General features: G+C 55.0%; 1 protein-coding gene across 3 annotated transcripts; it reads right to left on the reverse strand.

Moving 5' to 3' along the window:
• Positions 1-2878: 2878 nt before the first annotated feature.
• Positions 2879-17685, reverse strand: ZNF250 (zinc finger protein 250). Of its 3 annotated transcripts, XR_007135368.1 has the most exons (7): positions 17632-17685; positions 11990-12076; positions 11668-11794; positions 11466-11579; positions 10234-10296; positions 5679-8099; positions 2879-3348 (listed from the first exon to the last, which is right to left on the reverse strand). XR_007135368.1 is itself a non-coding variant. In XM_047783103.1 (6 exons), the coding sequence occupies exons 2-6, from the start codon at positions 12029-12031 to the stop codon at positions 6775-6777; spliced, it is 1671 nt and encodes a 556-aa protein (XP_047639059.1). In that variant the 5' UTR covers positions 12032-12076; positions 17632-17685; the 3' UTR covers positions 5523-6774. The 3 variants fall into 3 exon arrangements, 2 of the variants coding, with proteins under 2 accessions (XP_047639059.1, XP_047639060.1); XM_047783103.1 differs by lacking the exon at positions 2879-3348 and having other exon boundaries at positions 5523-8099; XM_047783104.1 differs by lacking the exons at positions 2879-3348; positions 17632-17685 and adding an exon at positions 12389-12779 and having other exon boundaries at positions 5523-8099.
• Positions 17686-19553: the final 1868 nt, after the last annotated feature.

Below are 19553 nucleotides of genomic sequence, written 5' to 3' on the forward strand. Positions count from 1 at the left end.
GAACAAACCAAACAGAAACACTCACGGATACAGAGAACAAACAGGGGCTGCTGGAGGAGAGAGAGGTGGTGGAGCAGTGAGACAGGCGAGGGAGACTCCAGTTAGGACAACTCCGCCTGGTGACTTACCGGGGGTCCTTTCGTGATGTACCGAGATATCAAAGTGCCACATTGTCCACCTGGAGCTAACAGTGTTGCAGGTCAGTTACATTCAAAGAAATCCTAGCGACAAACGTTTTAACTTAATTCCAGAAAAGAACTGAGGAAAACAAAAACTACCTTATTCCGAAGGATATTGGCAGGTGAGGGCACGGAAGCATTGTGAGCAGGACCATAGCAAGATTCGTTGCATTTTGAAATCACCACCTGTGGCGTGATTAGACTTCAGGAAGCAAGAGTGAAGCCGCTGGAATAGTGAGACGAGAGAGAACAGTGTCTTCCATCTGGGAGAGGAAGAGGAATTCTGAAGTAGAGCTGACAGGTTTGGCTTACAGGTTGAATACTAGTTCTCCAGCAGAAAGATCACTAAGTAGAAGCAGGATTCCCTCAGACGCAACAGCTGCTCCGGGATGAACCGAGGCTATGAAACTAGAGTACGATTTGCCAGTGGCCACCTGGCTTGGTCTTTCCCTTCCCCTTTCTGGAGGCACATTCAAAAGCCATTTAATTAAGGGTTTGACCGTGTGTCTTTACCACTCGGACCCACTAGGGCGGCAGTCACCAGGCACTGAGCTGAGTACGGCGACCGAGCCGCAGGGACGGCGCATCGCAGAGGATTCGGGGCAGGTGTTTCCTCGGATTCAAGGTTCTCACGGGTCTCTCTCCTGTGTGGGGTCGATGGTGCGGAGCCCGGTGAGGGAGCTCTGAGCCTCCCAGGCGCTCCACACTCGCGGGCTTCTCACAGGCATGAATGCTACACGCTGGATAAAGTGCGCGTTTTGGTTAAAGGTGCCACACCCGCCGCATACGCAGAGCTTCCCTCTGTGATCTGCCGTCAGCGGGGCACCGTGTGCTTCTGATGCCGACGGAGGTGTGAACCGTCTAAAGGTTCCCACAGCCCCAACGTTCGTGGGGTTTCTGCCCGCTCCGAGCTCCATGCTGAGCAAGACGGGCGCTTTGTCTCAAGTCTCCCCACGGTCGTCACGCCCGAGTGGGGCTTCCACGTGGGTTTCCTGACGCCCACTTGATCCGGGCTCTGATGCAGGTTCCCGAAGCCACTACACGCAGCTTCCTCTCCAGGGCGGGCTCTCTGGGGGTCTGTGCCCACCGAGAGCTCCCCGAGGGGTTTCCCAGCATCCCTAGATCGGGAGGGCTTCTCTCCTGTATGAGCTCTCACGCTGAACCGAGACCCGAATGAAAGCTTTTCTCATGTTTTTTCCAGTATCTGGGTTCCTTGATTGTCACTGTCCGTGCGAATTATTTTAAGATTTTTATTTTTTCCATTATAGTTGATTTACAGTGTTCAGTCCACTTTTATTGTACAGCAAAGTGACCCAGTCATACATACATAGCACATTCTTTTTTCTCACCTTATCCTCTATCATGTCCCAACACAAGCGACTAGATAAGAGTTCCCGGTGCTATACAGCAGGGCGAATTATGTTTAAAACCTTGATCACATTGCTGAGACGGCTCTTGTGCAGGAAACTCCTGAAATGATAGAGTCTGAGCTCAGATTCAAATTTTGCCTCTGACTTGTTACATCCCCGCCCTGGAAACGAATCCGACGAAGCACGAGGTTGCAGGTTTGATCCCTTGGCCTTGCTCAGTAGGTGAAGGATCCGGCGTTGCCACGAGCTGTGGGGTAGGCCAGCAGCTACAGCTCCGATTAGACCCCTACCTAGCCTGGGAACCTCCATATGCCGTGGGAAGCGGCCCTAGAAAAAGGCAAAAAGACAAAAAAAAAAAAGATCCGGCGTTGCTGTGAGATGTGGTGTGTGGTGCAGGTCGCAGTTGCCACTCAGATCTGATGTTGTTGTGGCTGTGGCATTAGGCCGGCAGGTGCAGTTCTGATTCGACCCCTAGCCTGGGAACCTCTATATGCTGTGGATGTGGCCCTAAAAAGCAAAACAAAAACCTTCCCTCCGGGTAACTGTCGTTGGCCTGAAACCAGTCTTCTCAGAATGAGGGTGTTTCACACTCACAAGTCACTCGAATCTGCAGTCCCACCTCATCTTTCCAGTTTTTACCGAGCTTAGATCCTGCTATGACCATTTCTTGTATTTCATTTCTTCATAAATTTTCCGGTTTAAATGTTAATTTTCTTCTTAATCCTAGCCTCCAATTCTGAAACACAAATTATCAATATTATCTAAGAACTTTTACTACATGCAAGTGAGAACTAGAGGAAATAGGAACTGTATTTCCTAGGAAATATAAGGATGAGGAGTTTCTGTTGTAGCTCAGCAGAAACGAAGCTAATATCCATGGGGACACAGGTTCGATCCCTGGCCTCACTCAGTGGGTTAGGATCTGGTGTTGCTGTGGCTGTGGTGCAAGCCGGCAGCTACAGCTCTGATTTGACCCCTGGCCTGGGAACTTCCATATGCTGAGGGTTGGGCCCTATAAAGACAAAAAGAAAAAAGGAAATATAAGAATGATTCAGAATGGATACCTTGCCTAAAGAATGGAAAGAAGTAAGAGAAAAATGAGAAGTCAGAGCCGAATGGCGGATGTGGCAGTCACAGGAGAGCTGTTTACGTGTGTCCAGGCCTGACAGGAGGTACAATCTGAAGTTCACCCAAGCATCAGGAGCGAGAGGCGGGCTGAACAGCTGTGAGATGCAGGAGCTTCAGGGACTAGGTTAGGGGGCCAGGAAAAGGTTCTTAGAACTGAAGGCAGAAACGAGGTAGAAATAGGACACTTGGGCTCTTTTAGTATTTATTTTTAAACTTAACTTTATTGGCGTATAGCTGGCTTACAATGTTGTCGTAGCTTCAGGTGCACAGCAAAGTGATTCAGTTACACATACACCGTTTCCCCCCACAGGTTATTACCAAGGACTGAGCAGCTCTCCCCGTGCGGTACAGCAGCTTCTCGCTGCTGCGTGTGTTACCCCCGCCCTCCCAGTTCCTCCCGCCCCCTCAAGTTTCAGCTGCAGTGTTCAAGATTGGTTTTGAAATGTGTTTCCATTTTCTAAGGTTTTCTGTCTCATTTTTATTAGATTCCACATATAAGTGATACCATATGCTGTTTGTCTATGAAGGCAGAAACAAGGTGCAAATAGGACGCTTGGGTTCTTTTTAATTTAGCTGAGCTAGGCTCTTTCATCTCAGTGCTTGAATCTTTCCTTTCCCTCACTTACCACAAATAAACAGGAACACAGAGCATGGACTTAGTGACATTATTCCTGCAAGAAGAGGAAAGTCAAGTGTGGGGGGGTCATGATCGGCAGCATGATTTAAAAAAAAAAATTGGGGGGGGGGGGTCCTACTTGCAGCATATGGAAGTTTCCAGGCTAGGGATTGAATCAGAGCTGCAGCTGCTGGCCTACGCCACAACCACAGCCACACAGGATCCAAGCCATGTCTGCAAACTTCACCACAGCTCACAGCAACACTGGATCCTTAACCCACTGAGCAAGGCCAGGGATTGAACACTTGTCCTTATGGATCCTAGTCAGGGCCACAAACGGGACAGGAACTCCCTAAATATTTGATTATCTACTTCCTTATTTCTTCCTGCCTCAGACTTAGTAACTGCAAGACAGTCACTGGCCACAGACACTGTGTATCATGGGCTGGCTGACTGTGTCCGCCCCAAACCCGTATTTTGCAGCCCTAGCATCCAAAGTGACTGTATTTGGAGACACGGTCTTGAAGGAGGGAAATTCCGGTTAAAGGAGGTCGTGAGGCGGAGCCCTCATCTGACAGAACAGGAATTCTTAGGAGGAGATGAAAGGAGGGAGTCTCCGTTGTGAGACTCAGCAGTAACAAACCCACTAGGATCCATGAGGTTGCAGGTTAGATCCCTTGCTTCGCTCCGTGGGTTAGGGATCCAGCATTGCGTGAGCTGTGGTGTACGTCACAGTTGTGGACTGGATCCCGAGTGGCTGTGACTGTGACCTAGGCCAGCAGCTGCAGCTCTGATTCAACCTCTAGCCTGGGAACTTCCATATGCCGCGGGTGTGGTCAAAGACTAAAGATGAAAAGCCTCACAGGAAACCAACCCTTAGGGAACCCCGACTTGGACATCCGGCCACAAGAACCAGAACAGAAATGTCTGTTGTTAAAAGTCGCCCGGTCTGAGTAGAGAAACATACAATTTTTTAAGGAAAAAAAACTTCGACCTAATGAGATAACTGGCCAGGTTGATAACTCACAGAACAGCAGCCAAAGGAAATAAATGTTAGAAAAAATTACTGTAATTGTTCTAAGAAAGGGGATTTTTAAAATTTGCTTTTTGTCTCTTTGCCTTTCCTAGGGCCGCTCCTGCGGCATGTGGAGGTTCCCAGGCTAGAGGTCTAATCGGCAATGTCGGATCCTTAACCCACTAAGCAAGGCCAGGGATTGAACCCGCAACCTCATGGTTCCTAGTCGGATTCGTTAACCACTGAGCCACGATGGGAACTCCCAAGGGGATTATTTTGATGGAGATGATCTCTCAGAGATTTAGGGACGGGGACAAAATACACTTGTACCTGGACAGCTGCACAATTTGGTGTCTTTACAGCTCAACAGCAAAAAAACCAATAACCCAATTGAAAAAATGGACAGAGACCTAAGTAGACATTCTCCAAAGATACACAGATGGCCAGAAGGCACATGAAAAAGTGCTCAACATCACTAATTACTAGAGAAATGCAAATCAAAACTACTATGAGGTACCACCTCACATCTGTCAGAATGGCCATCATTAACAAGTCGACCAGTAACAAATGCTGGAGGGGGTATGGAGAAAAGGGCAAGAAAGTTGGTCCAACCACTAGGGAAGAGCCTAGACCACGGAAGCAACCTAACCGTCCACGGACAGGTGAATGGAATACTACTCAACCATAAAGAAAAAAATCACGCCGTTGGCAGCAACATGCATGGAACTAGAGACTCTCATACTACGTAAGTCAGAAAGACAAATACCGTATATAGATAGCACTCATATCTGAAATCTAACATACGGCACAAATGAACCTATCTACAGAAGAAAGACTCATGGACATAGAGAACCAAAGACCTGTGGTTGCCAAGGGGTCGGGGGAGGGAGTGGGACGGACTGGGAGTCTGGGGTCAATAGACGCAAACTGTTGCCTTTGGAATGGATGAGCAATGAGATCCTGCTCCGTAGCCCTGGGAACTATGTCTAGTCACTTATGATGGAGCAGGATAATGTGAGAAAAAAGAAGGTATCAACGTATGTGTGACTGAGTCACCCTGCTGTACAATGAGGTCCTGCTGCACAGCACAGGGAACTATTATCTAAGCACTTGTGATGGAACATGATGGAGGATAATGTGAGAAAAAGAACGTGTATATATGTGAATGACTAGGTCGCTTGACTGTATAGCAGAAATTGACAGAACACTGTAAATCAACTATAATAAGTAAATTTTTAAAAATTGAAAAAAAACTTGACGTCTGGTTTACTCAACACAGGGGACTAGGACGATGATTTGAGATAAGACGGAATGATGGGAGTCGCTGAAACGTAGACAGTCCACACACAACCAGAACCTTTTTTTCTTACCTGGGGATCTTGCTTGCCTGCTCAGGTGTCAGGGGTCTTCTGCTGGAGTTCAGCAGGTGTTCTGGGAGCTCTGTTCCATTGTAGGTGTATTCCTTTCTCAGTGCAACTTTTATTGTATCCTGGCGTGTACTTGATTGATTTACAGGGTGTGTGAGTTCCGGGTGCTCCGCAGAGCGAATCGGTTCTACACACACAAACATGCGTTCTTTTTCGGACCTTCCCTTTCAGGTTATTGCAGAATCCTGGGCAGGGCTCCCTGTGCTGCGCAGCGGGAACTAGGTGGTTATCCGGTGTGTACATGGTCGTGTGCACGCGTTCCTCCCAAACCCACTCGCCCTCCCCCCGCACGTGTATCTGTGGGAGGAGCGAGTTCCAAGCCCTACTCTGCCCCGCTGGCTGCAGCCCCCCGACCTTGAGTAAAGTTACGTGACCAGAAAAAGGGGTTTCTAAGTTTACATCACTTTCTCTAGTTAATCTCTAGGCCCTCCCTTCACACAAAACAAGTGGTTTCACCATTAGGATTTCCAGCCATGTTACACGACACCTGGTGACAATTTCTTCAAAGCCGTTTGCCCACACAGCACTTCAGGTTTAACAGGATACTGAGGCTAGCCCAATAGTCGTTGTATTAGGAAAGGCCTACCATGTTCCAAGAAGATACATCTGGGGTGAAAGGAAGTCTAGTTACACCCTAACTTTCTGGAGTTTCTCATGTCCGGTAAACTAACGTGAAATAAGAGTTAAGCTCACAACAGCCATGTGGTGAATCCGCACTACAACTTCGACTCACTGGGAGACAAATGAGGGATCCTTGGAGTTCCCTGGTGGCCTGTCAGTTAAGGATCCAGCGCTGTCGCTGCTGTGACTCGGGTTTGAACCCTGGCCCGGGAACTTCTGCATGTGTGGGCACAGCCAAAAAAAAAAAACGAAACAGAAACAGACTAGGCATCCTCTGAAGTTCTTGCAGAGACATTTCATGCAGTGCTTCTCTGGCGTCTTTTGGGGACACTGAATCAGCAAAGGGTGTCCCCCAGTGAACAGATGCTGCCCCAGGACTGAGGCTTCCCGGGTCTGTGTGGCTTCCAGGCGGCCCAGCTCACAGCTTCCTGTGCACCTTCTGGTGCTGGATCAGGTGCCCGTGCTGGTTGAAGGCGCGGCCACACTCCCCACACTCGTAGGGCCTCTCGCCCGTGTGGATGCGCTGGTGCTGCACGAGCACGGAGTACTGGCTGAAGGCCTTCCCGCAGCGGCTGCACTCGTAGGGCCTCTCGCCCGTGTGGGTCCTCAGGTGCACGATCAGCGTGGCCTTCAGGCTGAAGGTCTTGCTGCACTGTGCGCAGCGGAAGGGCCTCTCGCCCGTGTGGATCCGCTGGTGCTGGACCAGGGACCGGCGGGCGCTGAAGGCGTGGCCGCACTCGCCACACACGTAGGGCTTCTCCCCGGTGTGGACCCGCTGGTGCTGGGTCAGGTGGGAGTGCTGCACGAAGGCCTTCCCGCACGCGTAGCAGCCGTAGGGCTTCTCCTCGGTGTGGATGCGCTCGTGGTTCATGAGGGTGGAGCGGTGGCTGAAGGCCTTGCCGCACTCGCCGCACTCGTAGGGCTTCTCCCCGGTGTGCACGTTGTGGTGCTGGATGAGGACAGAGCGGTCGCTGAAGGCGCGGCCGCACTCGCTGCAGGTGTAGGGCTTCTCGCCGGTGTGCACCCGCTGGTGCTGGAGCAGCGTCCTCTTCACGCTGAAGGCCCGGCCGCACTCCTCGCACTCGTGCGGCTTCTCGCCGGTGTGCACCCGCTGGTGGCTGCGCAGGACCGTGCTGTGGTTGAAGGCCTTCCCGCACAGCGGGCACACGTACGGCCTCTCCCCGGTGTGGATGCGCTGGTGCTGAATGAGATGCGAGAGCTGCGTGAAGGCTTTCCGGCACTCGAGACACTCGTGCGGCTTCTCCCCCGTGTGGATCTTGTGATGCTGCGCGAGATCTGAACTCACTCGAAAGGCCTTGCCACACTCATTACACTCGTAGGGCTTCTCGCCTGTGTGGATCCGCCGGTGCTTGCTGAGCACGGAGCTCTGGCTGAAGGCCTTGCCGCACACGCCGCACACGTAGGGCTTCTCCCCGGTGTGGGTCCTCTGGTGCTGGAGGAGGTGGGAGCTCCGGCCAAAGCACTTGCCACACTCGATGCACTTGTAGGGCCTCTCCCCACCAGGGACGGCCGGCAGCCGAGTGAGAGGCCCGCTCTGGCTCGAGGCCCGGCCGTCGGGGGGGTCCACACAGCTGGGGCTCAGACGGAGGCTCCGCTCAGGCTGGCGAGTGCCCCGAGCCGTCCACTCTGCAGGCGTCGAACCCAGCATCGCCGATGTGTCCTCGGAAGTGAGCGGCCTCAGATTCAAGTCTGTGTTTGGGTTCTGCCCCTTGTCCTCAGACCCTGAAACAGCAAAGCCAAAGTGAGCGTGAACCCCACTCCAACTGCACAGCAAGTGCCGTCCTAAAGGTGCTTTGCTGAGGAAGGGGTGGCTCCAAAGTGCCCGCGAGTGAGAAGCCGCCAGCACGTCACAAACTGAAAGGTGCCCAGGTTGACAGTACAGCTAAAGAGATGGCGCTGGCTCCCGTCTGAGGAGCACACGGGGTCATAGCTCACTGCCACCCGAGTCCTGCCCTCTCTGGGGCCTCAGAGGCCCTTGGAGCCGGCAAGGCAGGACCACACCTGCAACCACGGTGGTGGCGGCTGGTGGGGAGACGTATGAGCTCCCATGCGCACGTCCAGAAGACTCCCCCCTGGGGCTATGACCACTTTGCTGGACACACTGGGGCCAAGACAGGACCTGCAGGCCGGGGTGAGGACGGAGAAAGTGCTCGGGTTGGGGGCTCTGCAGGCCGAGTGGCCAGAGCAGGGGGGTGCCGAGGACACCATGTCACCGGGGGACGAGACCACCCTAGGAGGAGGGGCTGTGCGCACAGCGAATCTCTTCAAGGACCCTCGGAAGGTGGGGCTGGTCCTCCTGCCAACGTGCTGCCACCTTCAGACTCCCGAAGGGTGTGCCAGAGCAGGGAGCCATGTGGGGGGAGGGGGATGCAAGGAGGGGCTCTCCCACTCTGGTCACACAAGGACTCAGCTGGGACCTGTGACAAGTGCCAGGGGCTGGTAACTCTGGGGAAGCTGATCAAGCCCAGATCAACACGCTTCCCGGGGCCACCTGGGTCTGGTGGGCAACAGTCTCCTTCTGGAGCTCAGTGTAGGAACTGCCCTGAATGCAACCCATTACATTCTCCCCCATTGTGCTTTTTATTCTAAAAGGGTATTTTTAAGTCCAGTGAGCCCTTTATTTATTTTTGGTGGTAACAGCATTACTTCGATATCAGCTGTTTTCTTTGTTTGTTTGTCTTTTTAGGGCCGCACCTTTGGCATATGGAGGTTTCCAGGCTAGGGGTCGAATCGGAGCTGTAGCCGCCGGCCTACACCACAGCCACACCAGATCCGAGCCACGTCTGTGACCTACACCACAGCTCATGGCAACACTGGATCCTTAACCCACTGAGCGAGGCCAGGGAGTGAACCTGCAACCTCATGGTTCCTCGTTGGATTGGTTTCTGCTGCGCCACAATGGGAACTCCTACTTTTTCTTCTTTAATGGCCACACCCATGGCATACAGAAGTTCCTGAGCCAGGGATTGAATCTGAGCTGCAGCTGAGGCAACGCCAGATCCCTATCCCACTGTTCTGGGCTGGGGAGCAAACCTGCACCTCTGCAGTAATCCAAGCTGCTGCGCACGGATTCTTAACCCACTTCACCACAGTGGGAACTCCCTAAGCTTTACTTTTTGATTCATTCAGAAGTTGGTTTGGGAAGACAAATGCTGAACAGTGGGCTTCCTCAAACCCCAACAAGGACCCTTGAAATAGCTGAATCAAATCCAAGCAGTACCCCCACTAAGCAAGGGAGAGTCTAACTTGGACTCGGAGTGAAGTGTCTGGAAAAAGATTTGTGCCAAGGCGCCAACAAATGAGACACGTGCTTGATTTGACCTACAGTGTCTCGTGACATCCAGGAGGTCCGAAACACCAAATGCTAAGACATCCTGCAACAGGGTGGAAGCCAGGCCACAGCAGACCCTGAGCAGAGGGTCCTCTTGGGAGAGGCTGGGGACACTTCCCCAGGGTGACACCAAAGGGGTACAGAAGCTGGGGTGCCCCAGCTTCAGCTGACCCCCTGAAATGAAGACACCCCGGGCCCCCAACACCTGCACTACTCTCCAGGGCTCAGGCGGGTGACCTGCCCACAGCCAGACCTCTCCTTCCGGAGGGCCGGCCAGCACATCCAGGTCCCCCAGCCTCAGAACTTCCATGTGCCGTGGGTGCGGCCCTAAAAAGACAAACAAAAAGAAAACCAAACCCCTTAAATCAACACAACGCTCCTGGCATTTTACAGAGACTGTGTTGTGTAACGAAACCAGAGTTCAGCATCAGGGCCGCCTGGGAACCGGCTCCTGTGCTGGCGAACCAGGAGCACGAACACCTCCAGGGATTGCACGGGACTGAAGAAAAGGTCAGACACACTTACCCCAAGGACAGGAGGAGCTGTCTTGTCGCACACTAGTTGTCATGTGGTCACACTTGAGGCCGTCTGCAAAAGGAACAGAATTGAAGGAACAAAAAAGAAACACCTCTCTGGAGAGTGGAAAAGCTGCCGTTACAATAGGAAAATGCAGTTCACGAGTCACAAACAGCAGGACCAGCCTGGTGCACACGCTTAACCATCCCGAGCAGCTGCCGGGGTGAGGCTGAGATGCATGGGGGGGCCCAGGCTGCAGCAGGCAGCTAGCGCTCTGCACACCCTTCATCTCTCAGACCCCTTCTCCGAGGCCCACGGAGTAACCAGGTGCTTTTGTGCAAAAGCTTCTGTCTCTGACCCACCATGCTCTTGGAGACTCACAATCTCTGGCATCATATAAAAAGGGTGCTCGTCCAAGACCTCTGCTGGGTGATCCCACAGCTGGCTGCCAGGGAGCCCAGGGCTGGTTGGTGGCAGCTGTTTTTGAACCCACTGTGGCTGCAGTCAGCAAGCAGTTTATCTTTTTTTTTTTTTTTTTTGGCATTTCTTGGGCTGCTCCCTCGGCATATGGAGGTTCCCAGGCTAGGGGTCTCATCGGAGCTGAAGCCACCAGCCTATGCCAGAGGCACAGCAACGCAGGATCCGAGCCACGTCTGCAACCTACACCACAGCTCATGGCGACACTGGATCCTTAACCCACTGAGTGAGGCCAGGGATCAAACCCATAACCTCACGGATACTAGTCAGATTTGTTTCCTCTGAGCCACAACGGGACCTCCCTAATCAATATTCTTGCAAGGAGACAATTATACGAACGACAAGCAATGCTCCTCCTCCTTCTTCTCAATTCTCGTAGCTTCCGTTTTATTGTTTTGTCTGGCTGGCTGTACTTAGGGCAGGACCCCTGGACAACGCCGTGTGGCTGTGGACGGTGGGCTCCGTAGTTTGGTTCCTTATCTCAAACAACGGGCTTCAGCCCTCATTAAGCACCAGGATAACCTCTCCTTCTGCGCTTAGGATGCTCCCTTCTTTCCTAAACCAGCCAGGGACGCCGCAAAATCTGAATGTCCCGTAAGAGCAGGGACCTGGCAGGGGACAGTCACCACGCGCCCAGCCCTCCACCCACCTGGCCTCACTCCCTGCACTGGGCCTCGGCCCCTCGCCACCTCCACACAGGCTGCCGGGTCGGAACCCAGGTGGAAGCACCCACGGGTGCAGGAAAGCCAGCTGCTCGCACTCACCTGAGCAGCCGCTGCCCAGGCCTCTGCGCTCCTCAGCGCCCTTCCTGTCCAGGACCCAGGGCTCCTCTCCTCGCTCCAGCTGGGAGATCACCTCGGGCTTGGACCCTGGAATTCCTGCTCAGGGAGGGAAGTCCTTTGTCTACACAGCATGTGTGAGGACCCCCAGCCTCCCAAGGCCGAGCACGCACGCAGGCCGCCTTACCCACGGAGACCACGTTGCCGTAGGTCTCCATCATCACGTGTCGGTAGAGGCCGCGCTGCGCGGGGCCCAGGTGGTCCCACTCCTCCTGGGAGAGGAACACGGCCACGTCCTCGAAGGTCACCTTGGCCTGGATGACAGGAGCTGCAGGTCAGACTGAGGCTCCACGTTCGGGACAAGTGGGTGCAATCAGTGTGGGGTGTGGGGAGGCGCCTGGTTGGGGGGGCCCTGACAGGAAGGGGCCACAGCGTCCAGGGGAGCCCCAGGGGCGGGAGGACTGCGAGGGATGGCAGGGGTGCCGGGCCAGCCTCGGGGGGGCGCTCACCTGGGGTGCCGCAGCTGGTGGCAGGAGCCTGGTGGCTGCCATGACCTGATCCTCTGGGGTCTCCGAGAAAGAAGGAAATGGGGGTGCCTGAAGAAGAGGAGGGCACACTTGAGAAGCCCAGGAAGGTGCCCGGGAACACTGTGCAGCCCCAGGGCTCTGGCCACCGGCACAGCCAGAGCACCCTCCTGGGGCAGGTGAGAACGCTCCCCAGGAGCCGGTCCTCTGGGCAGGTGTGGGCCCCAGGCCAGGCTGCCTCCAGGAACAACTTCCCAAGAGAAGAGGCTGGGAACGGCCACATTCCCGAGGCCCCACAGGCTCGGCTGGACCTCAACCCTCCTGCCAGCAATGTTAGCACCTCAACCACTCCAGGCCCTGCCCTGGCAGCCCTGGTGTACCCACCAAGCAGGGGCTGGCAGCGGAGGCAGGTTCTGGGGACAGCAGGACCTAGCAGGTGTCCGTCACACCCAAACTGCCGGATGGCAGGGGGTCCGAGAGCTCTCCTAAAGAGTTGTGGGGCTGACACCCTCCAGAGGCTGAGGGGCCTGTGGCACCGGAGCAGGGAGCCAGCACCCCACCGTCTCTGTCCAACAGCAGGTGTATGAAGAAGATGCTGAACTGCACAGCAGCCACCTGCGGGGAAAAGGACCCTGGGGAGAGACCCCCACAGCCCAGTCCCTCTGTTCACTGTTCACCACGAGTGCTCAGTTCCCAAATGTCTGTCCTTTTCTGCAACTAGCAACTCTAATTACAATTCAAATGTCTAATTTAAAAGACAACAGGGAGTTCCCGTTTAGGCGCAGCGACTAGGAACCATGAGGTTGCGGGTTCGATCCCTGGCCTCGTTCGGTGGGTTAAGGGATCCGGCGTTGCCATGGTTGTGGTGTAGATCGCAGACGTGGCTCGGATCTGGCGTTGCCGTGGCTCTGGCGCAGGCCGGCAGCTATAGCTCCGATGAGACCCGTGGCCTGGGAACCTCCACATGCTGCGGGTGCGGCCCTAAAAAGGACAGAAAAAAGAAAAAAGACAACCAGCGTCTTAAAGAAAGAAGTGAATAAGAACAGAATTTGAAACAACAGGTGTTGGTCCCACCTGGCCACACAGGTGGGGAAGCTGTGGCCATAGCACCCCCTCCCCCGACCTTTGTGTGCCCAGCCCTGCCACCTCTCAAGGTCAGCCGTCCTCCTCACAGCCGGGTCCCACTGCTTCCCATGAGTGGGCCCCTTCCCTTCACCCCAAGCGGCCCTGGTCAGGGTCTCCTGTGACCTCCAGCAGCTCAGTGGCCACAGGTCTCCTGGACACCGCTCGGACTACCCGCATCTGCATGAGACGTCCGCCTCGGGCCCTCTGGGAACCCAGTCAAGGTGGACAATCCTGTGCACCACGGCCTGATGGCACCTGGGCCAGGATCCAACAGCGGCACCACAGGAGAGGGGCCCCATTCACGGCCTCCCCAGTGGGAGCTGGCAGCCTGTGCAGCCGACCCTGGCCAGCGCCCGGGCTGCGCCCACCCCACAAGCCTGCAGTCAGTGGGGTCCAGGGCTCCCGTGTGGTGTGCTGAGCCGGCAACTCCTTCCCTCGGGGCTGCCCTCTAGCACCCCAGACACTCGGCCCCCCACCCCGTTTCTGTTCTCACAGGGCAGCACACAGCCCAGATCCCCAAGTTGGTCTCCCCGCCACCGTCTATACCCACGCCTGATCCACCCTCCAAGGGCACCCAGACTCAGGCTGCAGCAGCACGGTCCCGCCCTGTCCCCCACAGGGACACACAGGGACACAGTGACCGGTGACCTCCTCAGCTCCAGGCCCAGCAGGTGGCGCCCGCCCGGTGGCTCATGCTTGGCCATGGTGCTCTCACTGAGGCCCCTGCCTCACCCAGCTCTCAGCCTCCCTTCCTGTCCCAGCACAGCAGCAGCAGCAATGTCTGCTGAGAATGTATAACTGAGCAGGGCTCTGGGAGGCTCCTGGGCGCACAAACCCTTCTGTGGCCTCCATTTCTTGTTTTTGTGACCTTCCGCTCAGACGGTTGCTCTGGTGGGGGGCAGGGAGGCAGAGACCAGGAAGGGTGATAAGGAGACAGCAGTGCAGCCTCGGGGCAGGGCCTGGTTCCTCCTCAAGGAATACGCACAACACTACCTTTGAGCCTTTCTGCAGAACCGCTCTGAAGGTGCAGTCCTCAATCTGGCAAGGAGGACCACCAGTACCAGCCCGGGGGCCACTAAACACAGCCTGGAGAAGCAAAGAAAGCTTGCCTCAACCCCGACCCTTATCTGTGGCCCTATTTTCCACTCCCCAAACTATAAAACCACCTCCTAATCTCCTCCAAGGGGGCACAGTCTTTACAACAGTACCTGTCGCGGCCCCCTTTGTCTGGTAAAGCAATAAAAGCTCTTTTTCTCCTCCATCCAAAACATTTCTATTCAGCAACTGCGGAGTTTCAACAACAGAAGCGCATGAAATTACAGGAGCAATGAGACCAAACATCTGCCATCTCTTGCCGCAGGGCGGAGCTTCCCAGGAAAGTCACCTGCCTGTTCAGGTGGAGCAGTGCTGTGCCCTGGGACAGCAGCAGGCTCAGGGTGCTGCTGCCAAAGCCACCAGTCCTCGTGCACAGCAGGCTTGCCCCCACTAAGACCAAGGTTCATGCCACAACAGGCGGTCAGGAGCATCGGCAAAAGCATGGGACACGGAGCATGTCCATGATGCTCCTGTTTCCTAGACAGGACCCCAGAGCCACAAAGGGGGTGCGACCCTTCGACCCCACCAGTAAGACAGGGAAATAACACCCCTCCTCCAAGGGCCTCTTTTTTTTTGGTTTTTGCTTTTTAGAGCTGCACCTGCGGCATACGAAAATTCGCAGGCTAGGGATCAAATTGGAGCTGCAGGTGCTGGCCTACACCACAGCCACGCCAGATCCTTAACCCACTGAGGGGGGCCAGGTAGCGAACTGGTGTCCTCATGGATACTAGTTGGTTACCACTGAGCCACAATGGGAACTCCCAAAGGCCTCCTGAAGACGGCAAGATTGGGGATAGCATTTGCCTGTTGTATCACATGATTAGAGCAACTCAAACCAGGCTGCAGACACACCTGAGAGGGGTGGACAAGACCCTGCCACGGCGAGTCCCAGAAGAGCATCTAAGAACTCTACACATTACCAAAGGGGAACAGCGTACCATGAAGCATGCTTGTCCCTGCGGCCTGAATGTTTGTGCTCCCCCAGATTTCCAGATCTAAGTATTGAAACCCCAGTGCCCAGAGTGACGGTGTCAGAGGCACCCAGGTCAGGAGGGTGGAGGCCCCAGAACTCCCTGGCCCCTTCCTCCGTCAGGACACAGACGCCTGCGACCGGAACAGGGCCCTCCCCAGCCCACCAGCTCCAGACACCCGGCCTCCACACAGCGGGAAATAAAGGTCTCTTGTCTTACAGGAAACCAGGTCGGTGGGGTTTTGTTTACAGCCGCTCAAATGGGATAAGACACTTGTATGCCGATAAAAACAAGTTTAAAGAGAGGTACTAACTAGTTTTTCATTTTTCTGGACTCTGACTTGTCCAGATCTCCTGGAACAAGTCTGTGCTGGATGCAAAGGTGTGCAGAACACCGCAGGGAGCACAGCCACCTGGCTCTGAACCCCGCTTTTCCTAGACCACCCCTCCCTCCAAGTCCACGGCTCCAGGCTGTCACGACGTTCAGGCAGGAAGGGAGAAGAGGTGGGCAGGACAAGCCCTGTTGGGAAGGTCCCCAAAGCTGGAACCACCACCCTCAAAGGCCAGAAGTGACTTTGCGGAGCCACCTAGGGAGACCAAGCTGCCCCCAACCCAGGGCAAGTACAAGACGTGCCCACCCACCCATGGGTCTCGGTCATTCTTCAGATGCAGGAATTCTGTCTTTGGAAATCTCCCTTGGGAATGACCAAGACCAAAACCAGAACAGATCAATTTCTCTGCAGCAGTGGTCACACTGCAGTGAGACACTGCCAGGTAAAGTCTGGCTCTGGTGGTGACTGAGGAATAGGAACTAAAACCGGCAGAGGGCTTAGGATTTCACATTTATTAAATGACTCTATTTTGTAAACTAAGCTAAGCCTAGGAGCGGGTGCTCTAGATAATCTTGACACAAAAGAGCAAGGAGCTGTCCTTCCAAACAGCCCACCCACAGCGGCAGGCATGACAGGGCCTCTGCCTCTTCCTCACCACCCTCACCCTCAGACCTGCCTGCTGGAATGCCCGAACCCTCCTTCTTCATCTCCAGAGCCCCACGCCCCAGGGTGGAGGCACCTTCGAAAGTGCACCCACACACCAGTCACAGAGCAAGATTCTGCTCACACACGGCCCCGAGAAACAAGGCTAAAACAAACTTCCGAAATGTGATGTAAATTCTGTGCACTATATCCACAAGGCCTGGACCAGAAGGGGCAGAGCAGGGCCACCTCTATAAACAAACAGAGTCAGGCCCGCCACTCAAATGCTGGGGACGACCGTCCAGGAAACCGCACTAAGACAATGGGTCTAAAACTAGAATTCTGCACCCAGCTCAACCAATCTCTAAAAAACTAAGCAAAAGCAGAGATGAAAACAGGACAGAAAGAAAACTAGACCATCTGATGTCTACCACTAGGCTAATGATGATCATGAGCTAAACAGGGAAATTGTTATCGCTTAAGTGGAAAGAGCCTTTCTAAGCAACAAACCAAAACCAGAGAGTCTGGGGGAGCAGAGACCCAAAGATCTGCTGACATGAAAATCGAAATACTTTGTACATCAAAGCACCACAAATTCCAGAAATGGGCCCAAAACTTGGGAGAATTTAATACCTGACAAAGGCGGTTTTCCAAATCAACGAAAAAATGAATTATTCAGTAGGTGGTGTCAGAAATACCAGGCTTTACAGAAAAATAATTGAGGCTGGATTCCCAACTTGCCCCACACCAAAATGATTCCAGACGGATCCAACATTTTACAAGTACCAGAGAAAAACAAGAGCTTATTTTAAAACTAATCCTGGAGTGGGGAAAACCCTTTAAAATACACCACAGAGCCAAAAGCCCATTAAAAACGAGAAATCTTCCATCTCAAAAAGAATAAAACGCCAGAAAGGAGTCAGAGAACAATTTGAGAAGAATATTTTTAACATATACGGGAAAGAGGAGGAACCGGCGATCAGAAAGGCAACGCAAAAGCCGGCGCTCGGCGAGGGCCGGACCTACGACCACCGGAGGGGCCGCGGGGCTCGCCCTCCAACGGCTGCGCCCTATTTTCCACTGAAGCGCGAAGCGGCTAACAAGCGGCCGAGAAGGCCGATCGCACTCGGTGAGAAAGGGCTGCACAAAGCAGCAGGGACTCGGGCCTCAGGAAAGAAGGAGCAATGGAATCCGGGAGGCAGTTTCCGAACAAGATGCCCCGGCCGCCCAGGGCCGCCCAGGGCACCGGTTTGGAACCTTAGCCCGCCCCGCCCCCGCCCCCGGGCCCGGCGCGAGGCCGGGGCTCGCGGCGCCGCCCTGCCCGCCGGACTCACCGTCCGCGGGGAGGGGCGGGCCTGGGCACGGCGAGAGAGGGGCTCAGAGGGGCCCGGGGGTCGGGCGCGCGCGGGAAGAACCCCCCCGCGTGCGGGTCTCGGCCCCGCGTGGCCCACAGGTTGACTCACCGTCTCGCCGCAGCCTCCAGCGTCAGGGCCGGCGGTCCGCAAAGCACTCAGACAAAGGGGGCGCCCCGCCCCGTCTGCGCATCCGCCAATCCCATAGGGCCCCACCCCCACAGGTCCCGCCCCCGCCCCAGGCCCCCAATCCTAGCGCGCGGCAGCTCCCAATCCGCCCTCGGCCCCGCCTTCCCCGCCCGCCGCCTTTTTCCTGACAAGGCCGTGCGGCGCGCTCCGCGGCCGCTGAGAGACCAATCCCCCGCCGCTCCTGGAGAGGCCGCGCCGTGCCCCGGACGCACTTCCGGCGGCCTCGCGGAAGCTGCTGCCGGGCGCTCCGGTCGGTTTTCCGCCCTCTAAGCTGGTCCGTCCCCGCTCTGCTTCAGCCGTGGGCTCAGAAGCGGGGCCTGGCTCGGGCTGCGGTGGTCGGCTCCCCGCCCACCCCGCGCTGGTGGTTGCGCTTTGTGGGGGCGGCGGCCGAGACAGGAACGCGGGAGGACCCGCGGGGCGGGAGGGAGGACCCGCGGGGCGGGAGGACACGATGTGGCCGTGTGGCTGTTTCTAGCCGCGCCTGCTGGGTCTCAGGCCGGGCCGAGGTCTTTCCGAGGGGCACGGGTGACTGGGACTCAGGACGAGCTAGGCGGAGTGGGAGGACAGGTGCCCCGACGGTGGGGCTGCAGAAGGGGTCTGGGGAGAGGCCCGATGCTGGAAGCGGAGGAGTGGAGGAGGCTGGCAGGCGCCGGCGTCAGGTGCGGGGGTTGCCGTCCCGTGGAGCGTGAGGTCAGTTTCCCACGGGAAACTGCGTCTGCTGCTCGGCACCGGCCTGAAGCTCAGGTCCGACGGTGTCCTAGATGGTTTTGGCCAGATGGCAGTGTTAAAATAACTAAACAAGGTCATTAGACTGGGTGGCTGTACTGCCTGGGTAGCTCCTTTTTTTTTTTTTTTTTTTTTTTTTGATCTTTTTAGGGCTGCACCCAGGGCATATGGAGGTTCCCAGGCTAGGGGTCTAATTGGAGCTGTAGCCAACGGCCTACGCCAGAGCCACAACAACGCTGGATCCTAGCCGTGTCTGCGACCTACACCACAGCTCAGGGCAACATGGTATCTTTAACCCCCTGAGCGAGGCCAGGGATTTACCCCACGTCCTCATGGATGGTAGCCGGGTTCGCTAGCCGCTGAGCCACTGTGGGAACTCCTGGGTAGCTACTTAAGCGACGCTCCCCCCTTCCAAGTAAGGCAAGTGCTTAAGTTATAAGCAACTTCCTTGCTTTGCTTCTACCTCTCTTCTATAAAAACCTTACTCTCCTCTAGCTCCTGTTGGAGCCCAGTTCCACTCCATATTTGCTCAAATAAACACTTCAAAGTTTTTATATGCCTCAGTCTACTTTTTAACAACGGGGATGAGGTCTGTCCCAGCAACCTTGGTCCCAACCCGGAACCGATGTTGGGATGTTGACCACATCCTGCTCTTTTTCTCCTCTGTAACTTATTTTACAAATGTTCATTCATAGGGGTTGAAAGAACAATACGACAAATACCTGTTCATTTTCCCCTTAGAGTCAACAACTGATATTTTGCTAGTTTTTCTAGCAATTCAGCCGCCAGCATTTGTGTGTGTCAAGCTCTGCCACTTTTTTTGTCTCTCTGCTTCAGCAAGTGCCGTATTTCTTGAGAGCCTGGTGTGTGCTAGGCACTGTTCTGGGTGCTGAAGTTACATCAGTGAATAAGACGAGAAACATGCCCAGTAAGTCCCTGTTCTCATGGACTTCACATGTGAGTGGGGAAAGCAGGCAGAACAGAGTAAACGTGTGAATTATGAGCGTGTCCAGGGGTGGTACTTGCCACTCAGACGTGTCCCCTGGCTCGGTGGCATAAGACAGCAACAGAGCTGCAATTGCTCCACCTCCCTCTGGATCCTTCAGCATCACTGATTC

Source organism: Phacochoerus africanus, chromosome 6 (assembly GCF_016906955.1).
Source record: "Phacochoerus africanus isolate WHEZ1 chromosome 6, ROS_Pafr_v1, whole genome shotgun sequence".
In the NCBI taxonomy this organism is placed as follows: domain Eukaryota; kingdom Metazoa; phylum Chordata; class Mammalia; order Artiodactyla; family Suidae; genus Phacochoerus; species Phacochoerus africanus.

Coding starts and splice junctions, on each gene's coding strand:
- ZNF250 (XM_047783103.1), bottom strand. CDS start 12,031: ATGGCAGCCACCAGGCTCCTGCCACCAGCTGCGGCACCCCAG. Junction 11,795..11,989: donor CACCAGCTGCGGCACCCCAG/GTGAGCGCCCCC, acceptor CCTGTCATCCAG/GCCAAGGTGACCTTCGAGGA. Junction 8,100..10,233: donor CAGCTCCTCCTGTCCTTGGG/GTAAGTGTGTCT, acceptor TTGCTGTTTCAG/GGTCTGAGGACAAGGGGCAG.